Here is a 20,078-nt window from a genome sequence, read left to right as displayed (position 1 = left end):
GATTTTTGATAAAATATCATAAGGTGTTTTAGGCATTACTTTGACTAGCAGGCGCTTACGTTATCTGCAGATTTATCTATAAAAAAGTTGAATGCTGCCATCAGTAATTTAACGATTGCTTAAAGAAAAGAGAAGTTAGCTGTTTACTGTATAAATTGTAAAAAAAATCTATCACTAACTATCGTTCGAAAATATTCCGCAGCCTCTGCAGCTATAACACGATTCGAAAATGCCCGATGAATTGTTCAAGCTATATCGGCCCGTCCTTGCGTTTGCGTAATGTTTATTGTTGATACTCTCCTGGTCGCAAAATTGACGATATCGACTTTAAATTTGTGAAATAATTGGAAGCTTTCGCGTGCAGATTGGTATTTAAAATTGTGTAAATTGGTCAGAGGCGAAGCCCGCAATGGAGCATAAACTGTATGAGTGTGGTGATTTTTTGCTTGTTACTTAGAAAATATAAGAGTTAGAAGACTCAAATTTTCCACGTTTACTTTTCGACACATTATGCACTTTACATGCTAAAATTTGAAAAGTTCGGCCATGCCCACACAAAGTTACAAGTGAATAAATTTTATTTCTTTCACTATTTTAAGGTTTTATGCTTATTTATCATCAGGCAAACGAGACAGAATGTTTAAAATTATTTTGTACATTTCTCCAGTGAAGATATATTATCTGACCAAAAATCGGTTAATTCTCAAATGAATATGGTAGACCTGGTGGATTAATTTTTTCTTAATAATACCAGCGATGTAGGTATTAAATAAAAGAAGCTGCCATTCTGCTATTGTATCTCTTCAATCGAGTCGCAATGTTGTTCCCGAACTGGTCTTTTCAGTTATATCGAAGTTAAATTCGATCTAATCAAATCTTTTAGTTCCTCAATCGCTTTGAACAGTACGCAGCGTAATCTATCCGATATAAACGTTGTACTCTCTGTCTCTCTCTCACTTTGCCCTTCTAATGAAAGAAGAGTTAAAAAAAACGAAAATTCATGTATAGCTTTCTAATGAACTTTTTTTTCTGTGGAGACAGAGACTTATTTCGGAGTAAGTTCGCGAAATCCATTTACTTTGCCGATAACTTTTGTCGATGATAGATAACTAAAATTCGCTTTGTATTGTACATAGCTTACTTAGCCCTCCGTTTCTTTTTTTGCTTATTTTTTGTGCCATTCAATTGTCATGAAATCGTTGGAAGCTACTTACATATGAGAGCTGAAGTAAGATGAAAATACCAAAAACCTGTGTATGAATGCGGCCAACTATGTCAGACACTGATTGATAATATCGAACATGTTGTAAATTATACGATTTTTAGTGACTTTTTCTTTCTTCTTTCTTTACCCGTTGTTTTATACTTATTTGGTGATTTGTTAAAAAAAAATTTGCGTAGACAATCCATTCAAATGGCTACACACTTGGAACACTGTTGCGCTTTAAATTTGTTGTCATACTCAAATCCAAAACCACAGGAGAGCTCTTATTGACTCAATAATAAATTTTGTTATCGACAGTTTTATGGGCACCTCAGAGAGAGGTTTTCCTATTGTCTTTCACATTCGTTTCAATCTATATACCCATCTGTCTGTCTGTCTATATGTCTGCCTGCCAAGACAAGGCAATGTAAAGCATAAACCACGTGCCATAAAAGTATCGGTAGCACTCTCAGCTTGTAGCAACAGTAGTAGTAATAGTAATAGTAGTAGTAGCAAGAGCAGCAGTAGTGGCAGTAATATTACTTCACACATGCAACCAGGTACTACTGTACGTATTATATATCTGCGTTAGGCCTTGTTAGCATGTGTCTGTTCTTATGTCAACCAAGTTTTTGGGAGAAGTGAAAAGTGCAGATAGTCTAGTCTGGCTAATAGTTGGTCGCATTTGTGCAGTAGCAGTAGCACTAACATTTTCAATTACGTATAAATATAATTCATAGCCTGGTTAGTGTTCAAACGTATCAACTGTCGGCAATTTTTGCCAAAAATTGTCATTTTTAATTTACTAAAATCAACTACTACTGCCTGTAATTGTCTACAGATTGTTAAACAAATTGTCTAAAATTAATTGTTGCAAACTACAAAGGAAAGCACAAAAATCAATTTCGCTATATATTTATACTTTTCGCACATTGTAAACCAATGTTTAGATTTGTAGTTTACAATTTTTGAAGTCGCAAAGTATTAGTTTGATCGGTTTTAGCCTGCTCACAGAATCAAGGAGAAGCAAAAAAAAAAGAAAGTATGACAATATTTAGAAAGCCATGACTGAAAATACCTTAGTTTGCGTTGAAGTTGCCGTATTGGCTTTTCATGGGCTGATAAAAAATATTTTAAATCAAATATCGCAATGGTCTGCCTGTTCAGTGAAAAATATTATTCGATATTACTTTTTTAATTATAAAGAGGCTTTTATGCAATACATTTCATTCATTTGATTTAATTTATAATTTTCACGAATTAGGCAATTTCTAAACCCAACAAAGCATTGACCAACGAAGCTAATTAGGAATATTGTGGATGCTGAGCACGTACGGGGAATCTTTCGGGGGTTCTTATCTTGATTATACTCGATCACCTAGTCTGATTGCACGGTTACGACGTTTTTAGTACGGCGAACTATGAGAAAAATCTATGTAAAGTAGTCTTTTCTTAATCCCAGCAATTTTGAAGGGTCTTTCCGGGCCACTTTCAGATTCGTCTCCCTTGAAGCGGTTTCAACAAAATCAATTTGCCCAATACCTAATGACGACCGTAAACGTCGTCAAGTCTCTCTCTTTTTCCTTTCCTTTTCTTTATTTTTCTTTTTATAAACCACTTTTCGTAAACAATTAACATTTAGATACAATGAGACTTTAAAAGCAGGGAGGTTTCCGCGGAATACCACAAACTTTTTGATTGCACTCAGCAGTTGCTATCATCGTAGGACCTATTCCTGTGTTCTTTAATCGAAAAAAAGCAACTAAGCAATGTGTTTGGTCACTAAGGTATCTTAGATCCCATATAAAGGCAACGTAACTAAATCCGTTTTTTCCAAAGAGCTTTCAACCTTATTATGTTTGCAAGACGTAACGGTACAGATTTATTTTAATCAGAACCAGAAGCTTAAAAAGCTTTTCTTGAATATAAAGTTTTCATTCAGGTTCCGCACCCGGAGACGTGATTTGTCGTCCGAGAAAAGGGAAAATAGGTTTAGCTCATGCTTTAGTTATGAAAATGTTAATCATAGAAGTTTATCCCAACCAAACCGTCAAACGGCAAACAATGCGTGCAAATCTGCTACAAAGTAAACAAATTTAACTTTCTAACCAGACAATAACACAATCTGCAATAATATATGAGTATTGTTGACATTTTGCATCCAACCCCAAAAGAAAGGACGAACAACCCAGAAAAAGAATGAACGGAAATGAATGCATTGAATTTTTTATAAAGTATATACGATGCCTAACACCAGCACATATTCTACAAACACCCACACGCACATACGCATACATCCTGTCGTGTATATACAATGGTAGCAAAATTAATGACACGACCGCGTAGCAAAAACACAATAGTGGTCTGTGCTTTAAACAAATAGAAAAACCAAATTTGTCGCTGTATAGACAAACGGACAGCCAGATAGACAGACAAGCCAAAAGGCTGGCAAACGGTACATATATACATATTTTAATATATATATATATAGGCATATACCTATGTGCACAAACCAAATAATAGTAGGACTTACTATAACTTACAAGCCACCCGTACCTCTAACCATGGATATGTTACTCATCAGCATGTCTGATGCGTATGCTTGCGTTTTCATATATAACATTTGTGACTTTGCTTGGTTGCTGTTTTTGTTTTTGCTATTGTTGCTGTTGCTGTTACTGTTATATTACTTGATTATCTCCGAGGGTGACCGTGAGTGCAACGTTTGTGAAGACTTCATGGTGAACCGCAATTGGTCACACAATTCAATTGACAAACAACGGGAGTTATGGGCTTAACTTTTAGTATTTTATCCGCTAGGTTACTGTTAGGCTTTAATGTTTCTTGTTATTGCTGTCCGTTGTCTCTGGGTTGTTTTTATTGTTATTATTGTTGCTATTGCTGTTGCTGTTGTGGTTATTACAGTAGCGAACAAATAGCCAATAGAGCAAGTAATATGAGCTCAAGCACTCAACCATGATTTATGTTGCAAATAATTGAGTTGTTATCGAAAGAAATGCAAAAAAAAAGGAAAAATACATGGAACAAAAGTTATCAAAGCAATAACAATAACAATACATACTTATTTGTTTTTGTATGTACAATATCTAGTGTGCACGCAGTAGGAGACGACATGTAAATTATGAGTTTTTTTTAAAGAAAAATTATTAATAAAATTATGTTTTTTTATTTTTTACTTTTAGGTTAATGGTGGCAGTTTAGCTGAACAGGCCGGTTTAATGCCCGGCGATTCTGTTGTTAAGATTAATGATGTCGATGTTTTCAACTTACGCCACAAGGAAGCCCAAGATGTTGTAGTACGCTCTGGCAATAATTTCGTGATGACAGTTCAAAGGTGAGCAAGCCACTTTTTGTCCGTCTTAAAACATCAAATTCAAAAATTATTATAAATACATTTTCTTTATTTATGAACAGAGGTGGCTCAACTTGGCGTCCTCAGATTACACCCACCGGTCAATTACCTCAACCTAATTCCCCTTATTTGCAAACAGTGACGAAAACTTCTCTTGCTCACAAACAATTAGAATCCCAACACGTTGGTTGTGGCTACAACAACGCAGCCAAGCCTTTCGTAAGTATCTTATCTACCAAAGAAGAAAAAAAAGGAAAGCAAGTAAATTTTTTCACATTCAATCCTTCTGACGAAAATTCTTCCTTAAATATTCTATTGCTTCGAACAAGTTTTAAAAATTCCCCATGGCTCTAACCAAGTTATTTATCTTAGAGTCTTGAGTGTGTTCGCTTAGTGTGCCTTATTTATTTGCTTTCTTATTTTTTAGGAGGGCTAAAAAGAAGAATAGCTTTATTGTAGTATTGTAGCCCAAATAATTCCATCATTCGTTTACTTTTAGAAAAATAATACGGTCAACGTATGTTCTACGGCTGAACAGTATGTTCAACTGCTGGAACTGCCCATACGTAATGGGCGGTTTAGTTGATTGTCCTAGATTTTAAGAAATTTGGACGATTCTTATTTTCGATTTTTTGCCCCGTAAGAATACTTTTTTTTAGATACAAATAAATAAATCCTTATGCAATGAAGCACTATCCTGCTATTTGATCGCAATACAGCTTCCATGTAAATAATCCGACGCGTATGAATTGTGTACTTTACGTGTCAACACTTGTATGTTATAGATCAGTGTGTTATAGGCTTCGGTTAAATGTGAGATTACTTAGACTTCGAAGGAGGACAAGTCATTGGTTCTCGATTAGCACAAGCGTCTGTGATGACAGTCCCTGAACTGTTTAACGTTTCATAAGTACAGTGGACGGCATCCTTGGTAATGAAAGCAACGTTTACATTGGTTCCAACAAGCGATCGGGCGGTACGGAGAGTTCTTAAAAAAGTCTATGATCCAGACTGCGTACTTATTACGGCCAAGCATTGGGCAGACTATACGGTGCGATCCAGTTGCTTTTTTCATGCCAATTTCAGTATTGTACGACGATATTCTTACTATGTTTAGCATATTGCTGCCAAAAACTGCCTTATTCCAAGATGAGAGTACGCCCATTCATGCAGCCAAAAAGTTCAACCTTGGTTTAAAGCGCATAAGAATATCATCAAATAGCTTCCCTGGCCAGCACGGGCGACGGGAAAATTTCCGTCTCAAACATCATTCCGGCAATTGGGACATGTTTTGATACAAAAATAGGACAATATTACATTGAGAACTATACACCCACTTTACGAATCCATTCCGCAAATTATTTCATCTGCTCTACAAGAAAATAATAGCCTAAAATGCAAATAAATGTTGCATATATGTCAGGTATAATATGTTTTCCTGCTAGCCTTTCCTTCACTAGAGACATAGTCCCGTCCTTATCTGAAATGTCTAAATATCTGCTTAAAAAACTACTGAACTATTCTTTCGTGTGTCTCGCAGACTTCTATATATCCCTTTATTCTACTGAAGAAACCGGTGTCAGTTATACCACCAAAGCTATCGTGTAGTAAAAATTCGTGTTTATTTTGCGAGCCTACCAACTTATATTATCAGGTAACTCCGTATGTCAACAGCGTAATACTTTTTAAACTAAGTACATTACAACATAATATTTTAAGGAATATCCGCCTGAGTAGCCGAAGGGGAGGAATCTCGACTAGCAAGTTAATGGTCGTGGGTTCGAATCTCAAGTGCGGTAGAGTTTTTAATAAAAAGCCGATAGCCTTAGATGCTAGTGCTTTTAAGAGTTTAGTCTTAGAATTTATTTCTCTGGCGAAATTAATAATAATAATAATAATAATAATAATTTTAAGGAATACATTAGAAAGAAACAAAAATTATTGTGTTTCACAAAAATAAAAAATTCGCTTAGGCCTAAAATCAACCAAACAAATAAATAAATAAATTTTTTAGAATTAAATTCTCAACAATTTCTTGCCTAAATTATCTTCTAGTAGTAATATATATACGTATGTACATATATGCATGCATGTTTGTTTGCATACATGTCATGATTTTTGACATTTGCCTTCATTGTCGTTATGCTGTTGATTGTATCAAAATTTGTCAAATTTTTTTCGAAGTCCTATTTCTTTTCATCATAACCTCAAAATTTACCACAAAAACAAAGTCTAAATAGATTACAAACCACATGTACATAACAACTTATATATACATCAATATATGTAAGCTTATATATAAAGTATGCATGCAAATGTGTGCACATATGTACATGAATTGTATTTGTTAGCACTCAACGAAAAGCAGAAAGAATACTATCTAAACACAATTTTAATAAATTTATGAAATGAAAACATAAATTTATGAAATGAAATTCATAAGATAAACATTTGTAGTTTTCATTTAGACTAGATGCTTAGCTATGAATATAAAAGAATATTACATTAGATATTATGATAACAAAGAGGGGCAAAGGGGGGGGGGGGGGGGGGGGCATTTTTAACTTAGTCGTATATACCTGAAAATAATTACCACATCCTTTTTACTACTGATGTGCCAGTTCTTCCTTTAGTGCATCTTCGCCACCCAAAAAATGACAGATGTCTCTTGGTGTTTCACAAGAGTGGCATGTAAAGTCGTAGCTCTGCTTTCGCGTTCAGCACACGGTTTGGGACTCAATGCCCCGTGAATTCTTAGTAAACGAATACGAGATAGAGACGTCTATATGAACGTTTCTGCTCCTCTGCAAAGCGAGCAGAAATAAACCATTGCCTTTCAGCTCCTCACGAAGTAAGCAAATAAACTCTTGCTGTGATTTATACCACCCAAGGCCATCGCGTAATTTCCACGATGTTAGGTTTAAACTTTTTCTTATACGGAAAGAGTTTTGTGAAAAAAATTGTACTTTACCGCGCTTTGCAGACGTTCTGTGATCCTAGATCGCAAGTTATGCTAACTTTATCCTTGATGTTCCTAACGTAAAACGTAAAATACATTTGCGTGAATTGTCGCACTTTTCATTTCGAAGGAAAAACAGCAGGAATAATGACATACTTATTGAAATTCAGAACGAACATGTTCCGTCACAAGATAGACGCTAACGATAAGCGTTATAGAGCGATAAGAATATGGGAAAGTTCAAAAATGCAAACATATTGAGACGACATTCAAACTCATATTCAAGTTGTGGTTCACTTCAGTTCCACTCAATATTCATTGGAAGATCCAAAATCCACAGATTGTTAAGGTCGAGACGATATTCCAACTCAAGGCCAACTTACAGATCAACCCAACTTCACAAGGCAAGTATGAGAACAATTGAATCGAGTTGAAAAAGTCGGCAACATAAACCGCGTGGGAGATGATACAAGAAAGCAAAAGATCAATATCTAAATTATATATCAAGTCACCGAATTACTCCATCGAATGAAAGCTGCAATGTCAACTTATTTTGAGATGCACAAGCATAAAAAAATCGCGGACGGATTAATCCAATGATAATCGCCCATATTTACTGGAAAGCTGAATCGATTTCGAAAGAAAACACTGAATGCGTTTGGAGTGATCAGTATAGCTTTGTGTGCCATGAGCTTGCGGTGAATGTTACGTCAATAGCATTTCGCCGGAAACTTTTACCATACCCGCCGTATTTATGTGCTGTGGCTTTATCTGATTGAATCCTGCTTTTGTCGCCCCTTGTGCCCTAAAAGACAATTTGAAGACTTTTTGTTAGAAGAAAAATCGGTCAACGGATTTGTTGCAGCTTTTAAGAGGCATGGTGCTTACAAACTGAAAAAAAGAAAGAACTAGCGACTGGCGATTGACCAATACTTTCAATAAAACGCATTTCATATTTGTACATGTGGTAAAAATGATGGAATGCTAATTGAAATGTATGAATATGTGATGATAAATGCTTTCAAAAAACAAGCAGCTTGGTAAGGTTAAAAAAAAAAACAAGTAAGAAAATTAAATCCGGTCGGGACTATATCTTTTATACCCATCACCGTTTAGCCCAAAAAAAGACAAAAGAAGAAAGAGAACAAAATTGTCATACTCTATAATATGGAGTGGGCGTAGTTGATTTCTTCTATTTTCAAAACAAAAGCTTTTGTCGTAGAAGTATGTACGCGTTGAAGGCGCATTCTTCGAACAGTTTATATCAATTCCAAATTCTTTCGCAAACTTGTAGGCGATATCTTCGCTTTCGCTAACGAGAAAATGTTTACAACAAATGCTACAAAGTTACGCAAACACACTGATGGACAGACGAACGGGCGGACATGTTTAGATGCATTCAAGATTTGAAACTGGCCAAGAATTTATATATAGTTTATGTGGATTTTGAAGATTGTTTATGCCCGTTATAAAGGTATTTAAAATATAATTAAACCTTGATACACTGTAATATCGGGTAGCCGTAGTTTTTTTACACAAATGCTACAGAATATGAGTTCAACTTTTTGTACAATTATTCGTTGTAGTTTATGGGTAATGAGCAAAAAACCTATTTTTCATTCCCTTAAAAAAATAGAGGTGTTCTCAGTTTGCACGATGCTGTGAGCGTGTCCGTCGCTTTAGCCCATCTGACGGACAAACGGCCAGACGAACAGACGGAGAGGTAGGTGGACATGCATAAATCGATTTAGAATTTGATATTGATTAAGAATACACATACTTTGTGGGGTCTCTGATGCTTCCCGCTGGACGTTAAAAACGTTTCGACGAAATGAATTATATAAAATATAATTAGTATTGGATTTAATGTAATGGACCTTGATTAAGAGCGATACTTTTTAAAAATGTAATTATACTTTTGAATTGAAATATATTTATATATTTGAATATCGTTGAATTGTTTTTTTTTGGTTTCAAATTTTAAAAAGCATCATGCTCTTCTAATGAGTTTCCCTTTTAATCAAGGGCCCTTTACTTGGATTGAAAATATTTTCTTTTCATACAAAAAAAGAGAGAATACCTGCGGAAAGAATGGCCAGTTCTACTTAAGACTTATAGGCTTAAGGTCGTATGCTTAGCAATATCACCACGACGTCGTCTGGATGAACAGTTTTACTTTGCAACGAAACCGATACAGAAGAGTAGGAGCCTGAGATAAGGTTACAAATATCATGGCAAGAAAAATTGCTCATAAATTCTTATGATTACTGACAAGCGACAAGCCTTAATTCTACGACCGTTGAGCGATGACGAGCGAACTGTAGATCTATTTTTATGCCCGTTGAGCGATGATGAGCGAACACATGCACTAATTTTATGACTATTGAACGATAACAATGCCGGAATAAGGCCCATTACTTCATTTTTTCCAGTTTTTCTTGCTTTTTGATTTCAATATAAAAAGCATTTATAAAAGTAAAATATATCCGCCCGAGTGGCCGATTAGGCAAGAGTCTCGACTAGCAACTCAATAGTCGTGGGTTCAAACCTCAAGTGCGGTAGAGTTTTTTAATAACAGCCGATAGCCCTAGATGCTAGTGCTTTAAGACTTTAGTCTTTTAGAATTTATTCTCTGGCTAAATTTATAATAATAATAATAATAAAAGTTAAATAAGTCATATAAAGGGCTTTAAATGTCTTATGATTAAAGATTCCCCACAAGAGTAAAATAAAAAAAGTATAAAGAAAGAAAACGAACACATTCCACTGCCTTTATAGGGGTTTAAATTTAAAATTTTATTTTGAGGTCCGTTGAAGTAAAGTGAAAAACTTTTGCCATTTCCATATTGATTTTTTTTGATTTATTTGCTTTTATTTTTTGAAGGATGTTTTTTTGCAACACAAGAGATATTTAGCAAATTTTTCTTATTTTTTTGCTCTCTCTCTCTCTTCTCTTCTCTTTCAATGACACATCGTACAGACCCAAGGCGTTGATGGCAGTGTCAAGAGTATTGTCAATAAGCAATACAATAGCCCAGTTGGCATTTATAGCGATGAATCTATTGCGGAAACACTTTCAGCTCAAGCCGAAGTTTTGGCGGGCGGTGTCCTCGGGTAAGTTATTGTATAAAAATTTCTAAAAACTTTTGCCATTTGATAGATGTAAGCGCGATTAAGTACCAAAAAATAAATCATCTTACATAATATTTTTATTTAATTTATTTATTTATACCGCACACACATTCACGCAAAGTATCAATGCTGTTATTGCCTGTTGTTGGGAAAGATTACAAAAAAAAAAAAAAACTAAAAAATCATTATAAAAAAGCATCTTAAGCTAAGATGAATATAATATATCCTTCACCATGAGAAAGTTTGAACCTTTCGAAGCATTGAAACGGTTTGTCGAGCAACGAAGAACATATTCTTATTAGGGTTTTAGTTTCTTCTAAACCATTCGGGCGATTCATTTATTTACTTATTTTTTTATTTATTTATTTATTTATTTACTTATACATATATATAATAATATATAATCTTAATAGTAAATCTTATACTAATTATCTTAAAAACTAATATACAATATAATGGAAGATGTGAAAAAAGAATAATAAAAACAAAGTAGCTTAAATAATAATTCAGGTATAAATAATTAAGAAGGAAAAGCATTGAATACCCAAACTTCCATGTAAGCTGCATCATCTTGCACATGACCTACTAAGAGTAAGTTATCGGTACGCTTGATGATCTCGTCTTCGGAGTCATCGTCTTCATCGGCTATTTGATTATCTACGTCGACTACGTTAGTAATATCAACTGCACGGCTATCTTCTTCTTGTTCGTAGTTATCGAAAGAAAACTCACGTACCTTGAAAGGATTATATGAATTAGTCGCTTTGAATTGAAAGTTTTACTTGACAACAAAAATTCATTAGGTGAGAGCAGGTGAAAACACTAAATGTTCTAAACGTTGCTTGTTGCAGTTGTAAAAAACATATATGCCTTGAGGTGAGCCACAAGTTACAGGGAATTTATATGAGGTGATAAAGTTAAAAAAAACCTTGAATGACCTATTATACACTAAATAGAAATGGAAGCCAGAGGGTTGGAGTCTGAAGATCAGTAAGTTATGGTTAACCAAATCAAACGCTTTACTAAAATCACTTTATATGACATCACTGCGAGAACCACTAGAAAGGGCCTTGAAAACATGGCGATTGAACTCTAAAAGATTGGTGAGCGTAGATCTTCCTTTTCAAAAGCCCTGTTGAAATATGCAATTTGTTGAGAAAGGCCAAATGATCAGTCACAATTCGCTCGAACAGTGTACGCAGGACACTCAACTTGACGATGCCTCTGCAGTTCTCAACGAGTTTTCTACTTCCACTTTTGTGAATAAGGACACTACCTTTCCAACACAACGGGAAAACACCTAAATCCAGGGACTGTTTGAAAATCTTTCAGATAATACCACATAGCTCCGGACAGATTGATTTAAGCGCACATGATGGCATTTCATCAGGTCCAGGCACACACTTTGGAGAGCTCAACCCCTTTAAAACATCGTTCTCTGAAATGACCAAATTAAGAATTGAAACCGAGTTAGTTATCGAATATGGGTGGTTTATGGTTAAATCGGAATTAGGAGTACAAAAATTTCGGTGCAAGTATTCAGCAAAGAGTTTTGAGGTTTCATTGTCATCCGAGGAGTCAGGAGCCAGTCATTAAAAGAAATATTGGAGGGATGTGTGGAAAATGTAGAATGGGTAACCACACTTGCACAAGCAGCTTGTGCGAACTGCCCAGAACAGGCGGGCGAGAAGTGGGTGTATCATTTTCTTTATTAGTTGTAGGCTATGACGCCTAAGTGAGTGAGTGACGCCACCGGGAGGAGATACCCTTACCACTTCAGCATAGCTAAAACCAGAAGGAATTCCCGTCTTTTTTGAAACTTTTTTCTTATCGACCGACTTAACAATAGCAGGAAGGCTAACGTTCATTGTAGACATTGGGGAAGCGCTAACTGATTTACTTAAGCTATTGACGAATTTCTAATTGGTTTCTAGAGAAAAGGGTGTTAATTATAATACATGAGCTGAAGGCGGTCACACACTTACACGCAAAAATTATCTCACAACATTCTCTGTCACCTTCCACGACTTCATAAGAGACAGTTTATATTGTACAGGAAGATGGGTTAGGGGACAAATGTAAGCGACTCTGTAAGTGTTAGCAAGTCGGTTATGCCGCCTTTCTCTACTTGCACTAGAAAATATGATGTTATTTACGCCAAGTTTGATAAAGTTTGAGTTTTGTTGCAAAAAATAAGTAAACAAAAATCAGGTCAACACCTTTAGCTAAAAAAGGCATATAAAATAAAGAAAGTAATTGTTGTTGTTGTTTTTACTGCTGCTATTTTATCATTATTATATCCATATACAGACTACGTGCCCTTGTCTAGTGTTGTTTTCCCTAATGTGCATGCACTGTATAGTCTACAAAAATGCGTGTTTTTAGTTTGGCACTCATTCGCCCCGAGGCCTTAAAGTTAAATGTTGCAAAAAAATTTTCAAGAGCTTCTCAAATGTGTACGTGTTTGCTAAGACTTCATAATTTCCCTTTCTCTTTACAACTCATTTAGGTCATCTCATATGGTTCAGTTTAGCTGCTCTCTTTGTTATTGCACGTTATGTTGTTTTTTTCTTAGCATATTTTACCTCAGAGAATGTTTGCAAAATAAAAAAAAATTAAAATAAAAATAAGAAATAACAATGATGAACTTGTTAAGCACCTAAAAGCTGCTCGCTTAACCCAGAGAATTTTTTCCCTGTGCCTTTTTGTGTTTTGAGTTTGTAGCACCTTGAAAAATGCCGCTGCAACAATCTCATTAGGTGCAAAAGAGTAGAATTACGGCAGGAATACCGTTCATTGTGGACATGGATGATAATAAATAAGCGAAATAATAAAAGAATAAAACACAAGCTTTGAAGTAAAATGTTCTTCTGAGTGAAGACTAAATTAAGTATGCGCCTGAATTTATGCTACGCATTCGTATATGGATGAACTTTGTAATCGCACGGCAAAGTTTTAAAGAAAAATGTGGCCTAAAGCTCAAAATTTATATATAAAGGCAAAGTTAGATTCTCTCTCTTATCCATGGTTATTGAAGAAAATGGTGTTTCTGCGTGATAAAACATGTTCAATCAAGTTTTATGTCTAAGATAACAACTAAAATTTTAATACATTCGTCACCTTGAATGCTGTAGCATTCATTTTCATTATAATGCAAGATGATCTAAATGCTGTAGCTTTGAAATTTTAAAGTTAAGTGATTCTACATAATTCTAAGATCAGAGCATAACTTTTATTTATTTATTTTATGGTCTATAAATTTTCTAAATGAATTTACAAAAAAGGCTGGCTGGATAACTTAGATCAAAAATTCACCCATTTTGGAAACCTTAGATTTGAACTCACGACGATTGGATTACTAGTCGCAATTCTTTGCCTAATCGGCTACTCATACGGAAAGCAATAGCATTAATTAGTAGGTGTTATAGTATTCATTGTAGAGACAATATTACGTTCGGGATAGCCTTATAACATATATCTAAACAGGTTTTGGAAATTCCAAGTAATTAAAAAAAAAAATTTGCTAAACTTTCGTCGCAGCTTAATGCAATTGTTAGCGTCCAGGAGCATGTTCAAAACATTTATCTTGGTTTAATCCGTTTTTTTAAAACAATTTTTTTAAAATTTTTTTCACTGTTTACTAACAGACCCATTAAAGTTTAAAAAGCCTTAAACATTTCCATAGGTAACCGTACAATTCACAGAATATCAAACCCGAAAAAGACCTCCAATACCTTCAACGAATTTTATCAAGAACACAGAATGCGTTTAAAATAAACGCTATATTCTTTGTACTTTTGGTTCTCTAATTTCAAATTCTAATAATGAGAAATTTTTGAATAAGCGACTCCCGTTAAATTTCACCAAAGTTCATTAATACTTTAGTGTTCTTTTCTTCTCGCTAAAAACCAAGGGAGGAGGTGGAGGGAGGGTTATATTCTTGGTACAATGTTTGCAACAGTCAGAAACTAGTTTTGGAAGCAGTGTAATTTATGTATTTTCTAATGTCAAATTTTGAATCAATCGAGGTATATCTGTCTATTTGTAATCATCATTTCACTGTTTCTGAAAATTAAGATGTCGACTTCAAAGTGGCAAGATGCAGTTTGCTATTGAAAATGAGGACTATCCATTAAAAGGCTCGCCCGCTTTGCAAGTTAAATGGAGAACGCCTCTATTCTGAAAAGCATAAAATTTGCTTATTACTTATAAACTACATCAGATAAGTGTCGATAAAAATTTGCGCGTGTGCATGTAATTCTCCAAAGTTTTCACAAAAATGGAAAAAATTGACGGCGCCCAACCAATTTTATCAAAATTTCAATTCTTTCGCTTTTTAGGAGAAGGTTTTTGGGCAGATAAGGAAAATAAGTGTTTCGTTGATGCACCGTTGAGTCTCCTCCTTGTATGGTCGGATGATCATGACTTTCATTATTTTTTCAATAATGCTCAACAATGAAAATTTTTTTTTTTAAAACTGAGGTAAAGTCAAAACTTGCTTAAATTTTGGGACACCTTCGAATATAATTTTCTTAATTTCTTTTCTAAGTCTTGTGATGGCAAAGCAAGAGGGTGTCAGAGTTTTTTTACATGTTTTATTATTTTGTTTTTTAAGCTTTTGTTCTAGAACTATCCAATCTGAATCAGTCTGGCAACTCTGTCGCGCGGTTTAGTCGTCTATATTTTGTTTCGGCAATTAATATTTTAATTTGTTGTTGAATTTCGTGGCTATTTTGCCTTATAGTGTGTGAATTTTTAATATACTTTGAGAAGAAAGTGAGTGAATTCAAAGTAAAAGAAATATTTTTTCTTTACGCTTTGATTCATTGGATTTTTGCAAAAAAAAATTTTGAGCTCTGATATAAATCTCTTTTTTTTTTTTGTTTTCTCTCTTTTTCTCTGGTTATTTTTTCGGTGTTTGTAGTTTGTTTTGCTATTGATCTCTCGTTACAGTGTCAACGTAGCAGAGAAGTTTTGCACAAATTGGTTGATAAATTTTTATGTTTAGGATTGTTTTTTTTTTGCGATTTGTCTGTCTGTTCTTTATAATCCACAACTGCATTTTTGACTGGACATGGAGTGTTTATACACACCTTGTCGGGCGAAAACGGGCCCGGAATCTGATCGATTCGTTTCTTGTTGGCTCTGCGAGCGCTTTGGTTATGCAAAGTGTGCCGGTATTCTCGGCCGTGCTGCTGACGCAGTCGCAGCTTAGGCTTAAGATGGTCATGTCCTGACTGTAGGCAGCGGGACATTGACTTTTATAAACTTTTCACGGAGACGCGTAATGGTTTCTCGGAATTGAGTAGAAATCTCGGCTCCTTGTGGGAAAAGTTTGAGCTAATTAAGTCTAGGTTCGATGAGTGTCGTTTTATTGGCCACTCATCTTCTACTCGTAGCGTAGCGTGTGGGACGTCACCTCTGGCTTTCTCCAAATCTGGTTCGTCGGTACAAGTTACCGCTCCGTCTAACTCTAAAATGAACAGTAATGTTTCCGATATTGCTGAGTCGGTTGGTAGCTAAACAGTTACAAACAAACCGGCAAGTCCGTCGGTTTTAAGCTAGGCTGGGTAAGTCTCACAAGCTGCCAGTACAAGGGCGATAACCCCATCTATATTCTCCCCAACTCGAAACTCTCCTACCGTGAACCCCCCTCCTGTTCCAAATAATCACATTTGCCTGACGGCAGTTCTTCCCAGAAAAGCAATATTTGTGTCAAGACTGGCACCTGAAACATCGGTGGATAACATAAAAAGTTATCTGGCGACGAAATTCCCATCAGTTAACTTAACGCGCATTAGCATCTTCAAAATGGCTCCTTCTCAAGCTAGGGCAATCTCCTCTTGTAAAATATTAGTTCCGACTGAAAACAGTGATATGTTGTTAAACAAATCACTGTGGCCAGTAGGATCCTTAATTACGGAATTTATCCCTCGAGATCGTCCCCGTAATACCAAGGCAATAGTCTTGTCGCCTTCAAAAAACTATTTGTTTCTTCAGGCCCACTATCTCTCATTTATCAAAATGTTAGGGGCCTAAATTCAAAAATTCGTTCCACTTTTCTAAATTCAGTGAGCACGGAATTTTTCTGTTTGGCCTTTACTGAAACTTGGCTAAAACCCGATCTACATTCGTCGGAACATTTTCATAATTCTTTCCAAGTGTTTAGAAATGATCGAGTAAATCGCATTGGTGGTGGTGTATTAATTGTCATATCTGCGTCAGTCCCGTCCGCTGCCCTCATTTGTGCAGTGGCCAAGCGGTCTAGAATTAACGATTTGGTCGTTACATTGGGTGACTTCAACTTGCCTCAAGTCGCTTGGTGTAATAGTGATAATTTTGGCTGTTTGGTTCCTACTTCAACGTCTGATAGGGCTATTGTGTTCTTTAGTGAATTGTTTGATCATAATTTGGGTCAATATAATCGTACCCCTAATTGTAATGGTAGACTGCTTGATCTCTGCTTTGCCAATTTTCCCGAGATTAACGTAAATCGTTGTCCACCTTTTAGTTTACCTGAGGATCCTTAAACTCATCAAACTTTTTAAAATAATTATTATGATTTTCATAAAATCAATATTGTATTACTAAAACATCGTCTTTCACATCTGACGCTTGATTTCTCAACCGGTAGTATTGAAAGCTTATTGCCATCGTTCTACAATACATTAAATCTAGCTATTGCTGCATCTGTTCCGATCAAGCATTGTCGACCTCGAAGCAGGTGTCCCCCGTGGTTTAATAAGACAATTAAATATCACAAGAATAGAAAAAACTCGCTATTCAAAAAATATTCGAAAAGTGGCTCTGCGCTCGACTATGTCGCTTACTCGGTGGCGAGGCATAGATTTAACTCCTTCAACTATCATTATTACTGCAGATACCTTCAGTTCATTAAATCCTCTCTGTTTGCTAATCCTAAATTCTTCTTTAAATTTGTTAACTCTAAAAGAAAAATTTCCACATATCCCTCTCATGTTTCTTTTAATGGCTCTGATTCCTCGGATGATTTTGATATCTCAAATCTATTTGCTGAGTATTTCCGACGAAACTTTTCGATTGCTAATTTCGATTTATCAGCAAACTACCCATATCCTATAACTAACTCGGTTTCAATACCTAACTTGGTTATTTCGGAAGATGATGTTTTTAAAGGGTTGAGTTCTCTAAAATACAGTTGTTCGCCTGGACCTGATGGAATTCCATCATGTGTACTTAAATTTTGCGCTGTCGAGTTATGTGATGTGATCTCAAAGATTTTCAACATGTCCTTGTATTTAGGTGTATTCCCTTCATGTTGGAAGAGTAGTTTCCTTATTCCTATCCACAAGAGTGGAAGTAGACAATTTGTTGAGAACTACAGAGGCATAGCCAAGTTGAGTGTCTTGCCTAAGTTGTTCGAGTTGTATTGTGACTCAGCATTTGGCCTTTGCCATTAATTCGTATATTTCTCCGCACCAGCACGGCTTTCAGAAAGGGCGATCTACAGTCACCAACTTGTTAGAGTTTACCTGTCATGTTTTCAAGGCTTTTTCTAGTGGCTCTCGCACAGATGTTATTTACACTGATTTAAGCAAAGCATTTGATATGGTTAACCATAGACTACTTGCCTTTAAATTCCAAGCCTCTGGTTTCCCACCCTACTTAGTGAAATGGATAAGCTCTTATATGCACAATAGATCCTTCAGGGTTTTGTTTAACTTCATCACCTCGGATGAATTCCCGGTTACGTCTGGCGTACCGCAAGGAAGTCACTTAGGTCCCGTTTTATTTAGTTTATACATTAACGATCTCCCATCGGTGGTTAATTCCAGCCAGATCTTAATGTATGCTGATGATGTGAAACTGTTTTCTTCCTTCTCTGTTGAATCGCAATCACATCAGCTTCAAGGTGATTTGAATAATTTGGTTGCATGGTGCTCTGAAACTAAATCTGAGTAAATGTAAGAAGCTTTCATTCTATTGTACGCGTTTAGAGAATAAGCGCATATTCGTTCTCAATAATTCAACAGGTCTTTATAAAAAAGCCTCATCGATGCGAGATTAATGTGAATATTCTCAATAATTTCCATATACAAATTCCAACCATCTGAGAAAATAAAAATTGTTTACAATTGAGAATGTTTGAATAAATTTCTTTACATGTATTGTACGCCTTTAGAGAATAAGCGTATACAATTATCAAGAATTTTGCATGTATTGTACGCAGCCACTTAGGACCCTTTCTATTTAATTTACACATTTGCCTTCGGTGATTAAATCCAGCCAGATCTTAATTTATGCTGACGATGTGAAACTGTTTTCTCCCCTTTCCGTAGAATCGCAATCACATCAGCTTCAAAGTGACTTGAATAATTTGGTTGCATGGTGCTCTGAAACAAAATCTAAATAATTGCAAGAAGCTTTCTTTCTCAAGAAGAAAGTCATTCATTACTCAGTATTTCATAGATACGCATAAGTCGGAGGATGTCGATTCGATCACAGATTTTTAACTTGCATGTTGAGCTCTCGATAAGCAAAGCTAGGTCCGCGCTTGGTTTTATAAAAAGGTGGTCCAAAGAGCTTGATGATCCCTACATTACGAAAAGGCTGTACATGTGTTTGGTTAGACCCATACTCGAGTATGCCTCAGTTGTGTGGTCTCCTTCATATAGGTGCTATGTGGATTGAATTGAATCTGTTCAAAAGCAATTCTTGCTGTTTGCCCTTAGAAATTTGGGTTGGGATCCGATTGCCTCTCTTCCCCTCTATGAAAATAGGTTGCTTCTGCTGTCCTTACCGTCTCTTGAGAAACGTAGGTTTGTTCTTGGCGTTTCCTTTGTAATCAAAGTAATAAATGGTGCTATTGACACGCCTTCATTACTTGGTGAAATAAGCTTTAATGTCCCTAACCGCTTCTCTAGGTACTTTATCCTGGTTAAGCTTAGTCAATGTAAATTTAATTGTGAACTGTTTAATCCGCTCAGAGTCGTTTGCAAGATCCTAAATGACGTCTACCATTTATTCTCATTATCGGACTCTTTAAAGTCCATTAAAGCAACATTGCTTAATACGCGCGATTTACCTATGTCGTACTTAAACTAGCTTTTATCCTTAAAAAGTCGTTACGATTCGAAAATGAATTATTGCTAATTATTATCGGTTGCCAGGCTTATCCATGTTTGCGATGGCTTAGGCGTTCATTTGCAATTTGGTTCTGTACCGGTTGTAAGTGTGGCTCTATGCTGATAATATACATAATTTTTTTTCTTTTTCTTTTTTTTTTTCTTCTTATTTGTTTTATTATACTTATACTAAATTTTATTATTAATTAATATAAGTTTTGCATTATGAGCCAATTAGACTTGAGTTTCTAGTATAAGTAGAATTAAAATAAATAAATTTGAACCGGTGTGCACGCATCGATGTTC

General features: G+C 35.5%; 1 protein-coding gene across 16 annotated transcripts in view; it reads left to right on the top strand.

Annotated features, from left to right (window-relative positions):
• LOC119642190 (PDZ and LIM domain protein Zasp) overlaps positions 1–20,078 on the top strand; it is a 117,810-nt gene that overhangs the window by 63,913 nt on the left and 33,819 nt on the right. For all 16 annotated transcript variants that reach the window (XM_038041205.1, XM_038041208.1, XM_038041212.1 and 13 more), the window contains exons 2-4: positions 4,408–4,559; positions 4,640–4,796; positions 10,517–10,650. In XM_038041205.1, coding sequence (XP_037897133.1) covers positions 4,408–4,559; positions 4,640–4,796; positions 10,517–10,650 — 443 coding nt within the window. The remainder of the gene's footprint in view (positions 1–4,407; positions 4,560–4,639; positions 4,797–10,516; positions 10,651–20,078) is intronic.

The sequence above is a fragment of the Glossina fuscipes genome, unplaced genomic scaffold (assembly GCF_014805625.2).
Source record: "Glossina fuscipes isolate IAEA_lab_2018 unplaced genomic scaffold, Yale_Gfus_2 221, whole genome shotgun sequence".
NCBI lineage: Eukaryota > Metazoa > Arthropoda > Insecta > Diptera > Glossinidae > Glossina > Glossina fuscipes.
The sequence above is the reverse complement of the archived record's forward strand: the minus strand, read 5'-3'. Positions and strand labels throughout refer to the sequence as shown.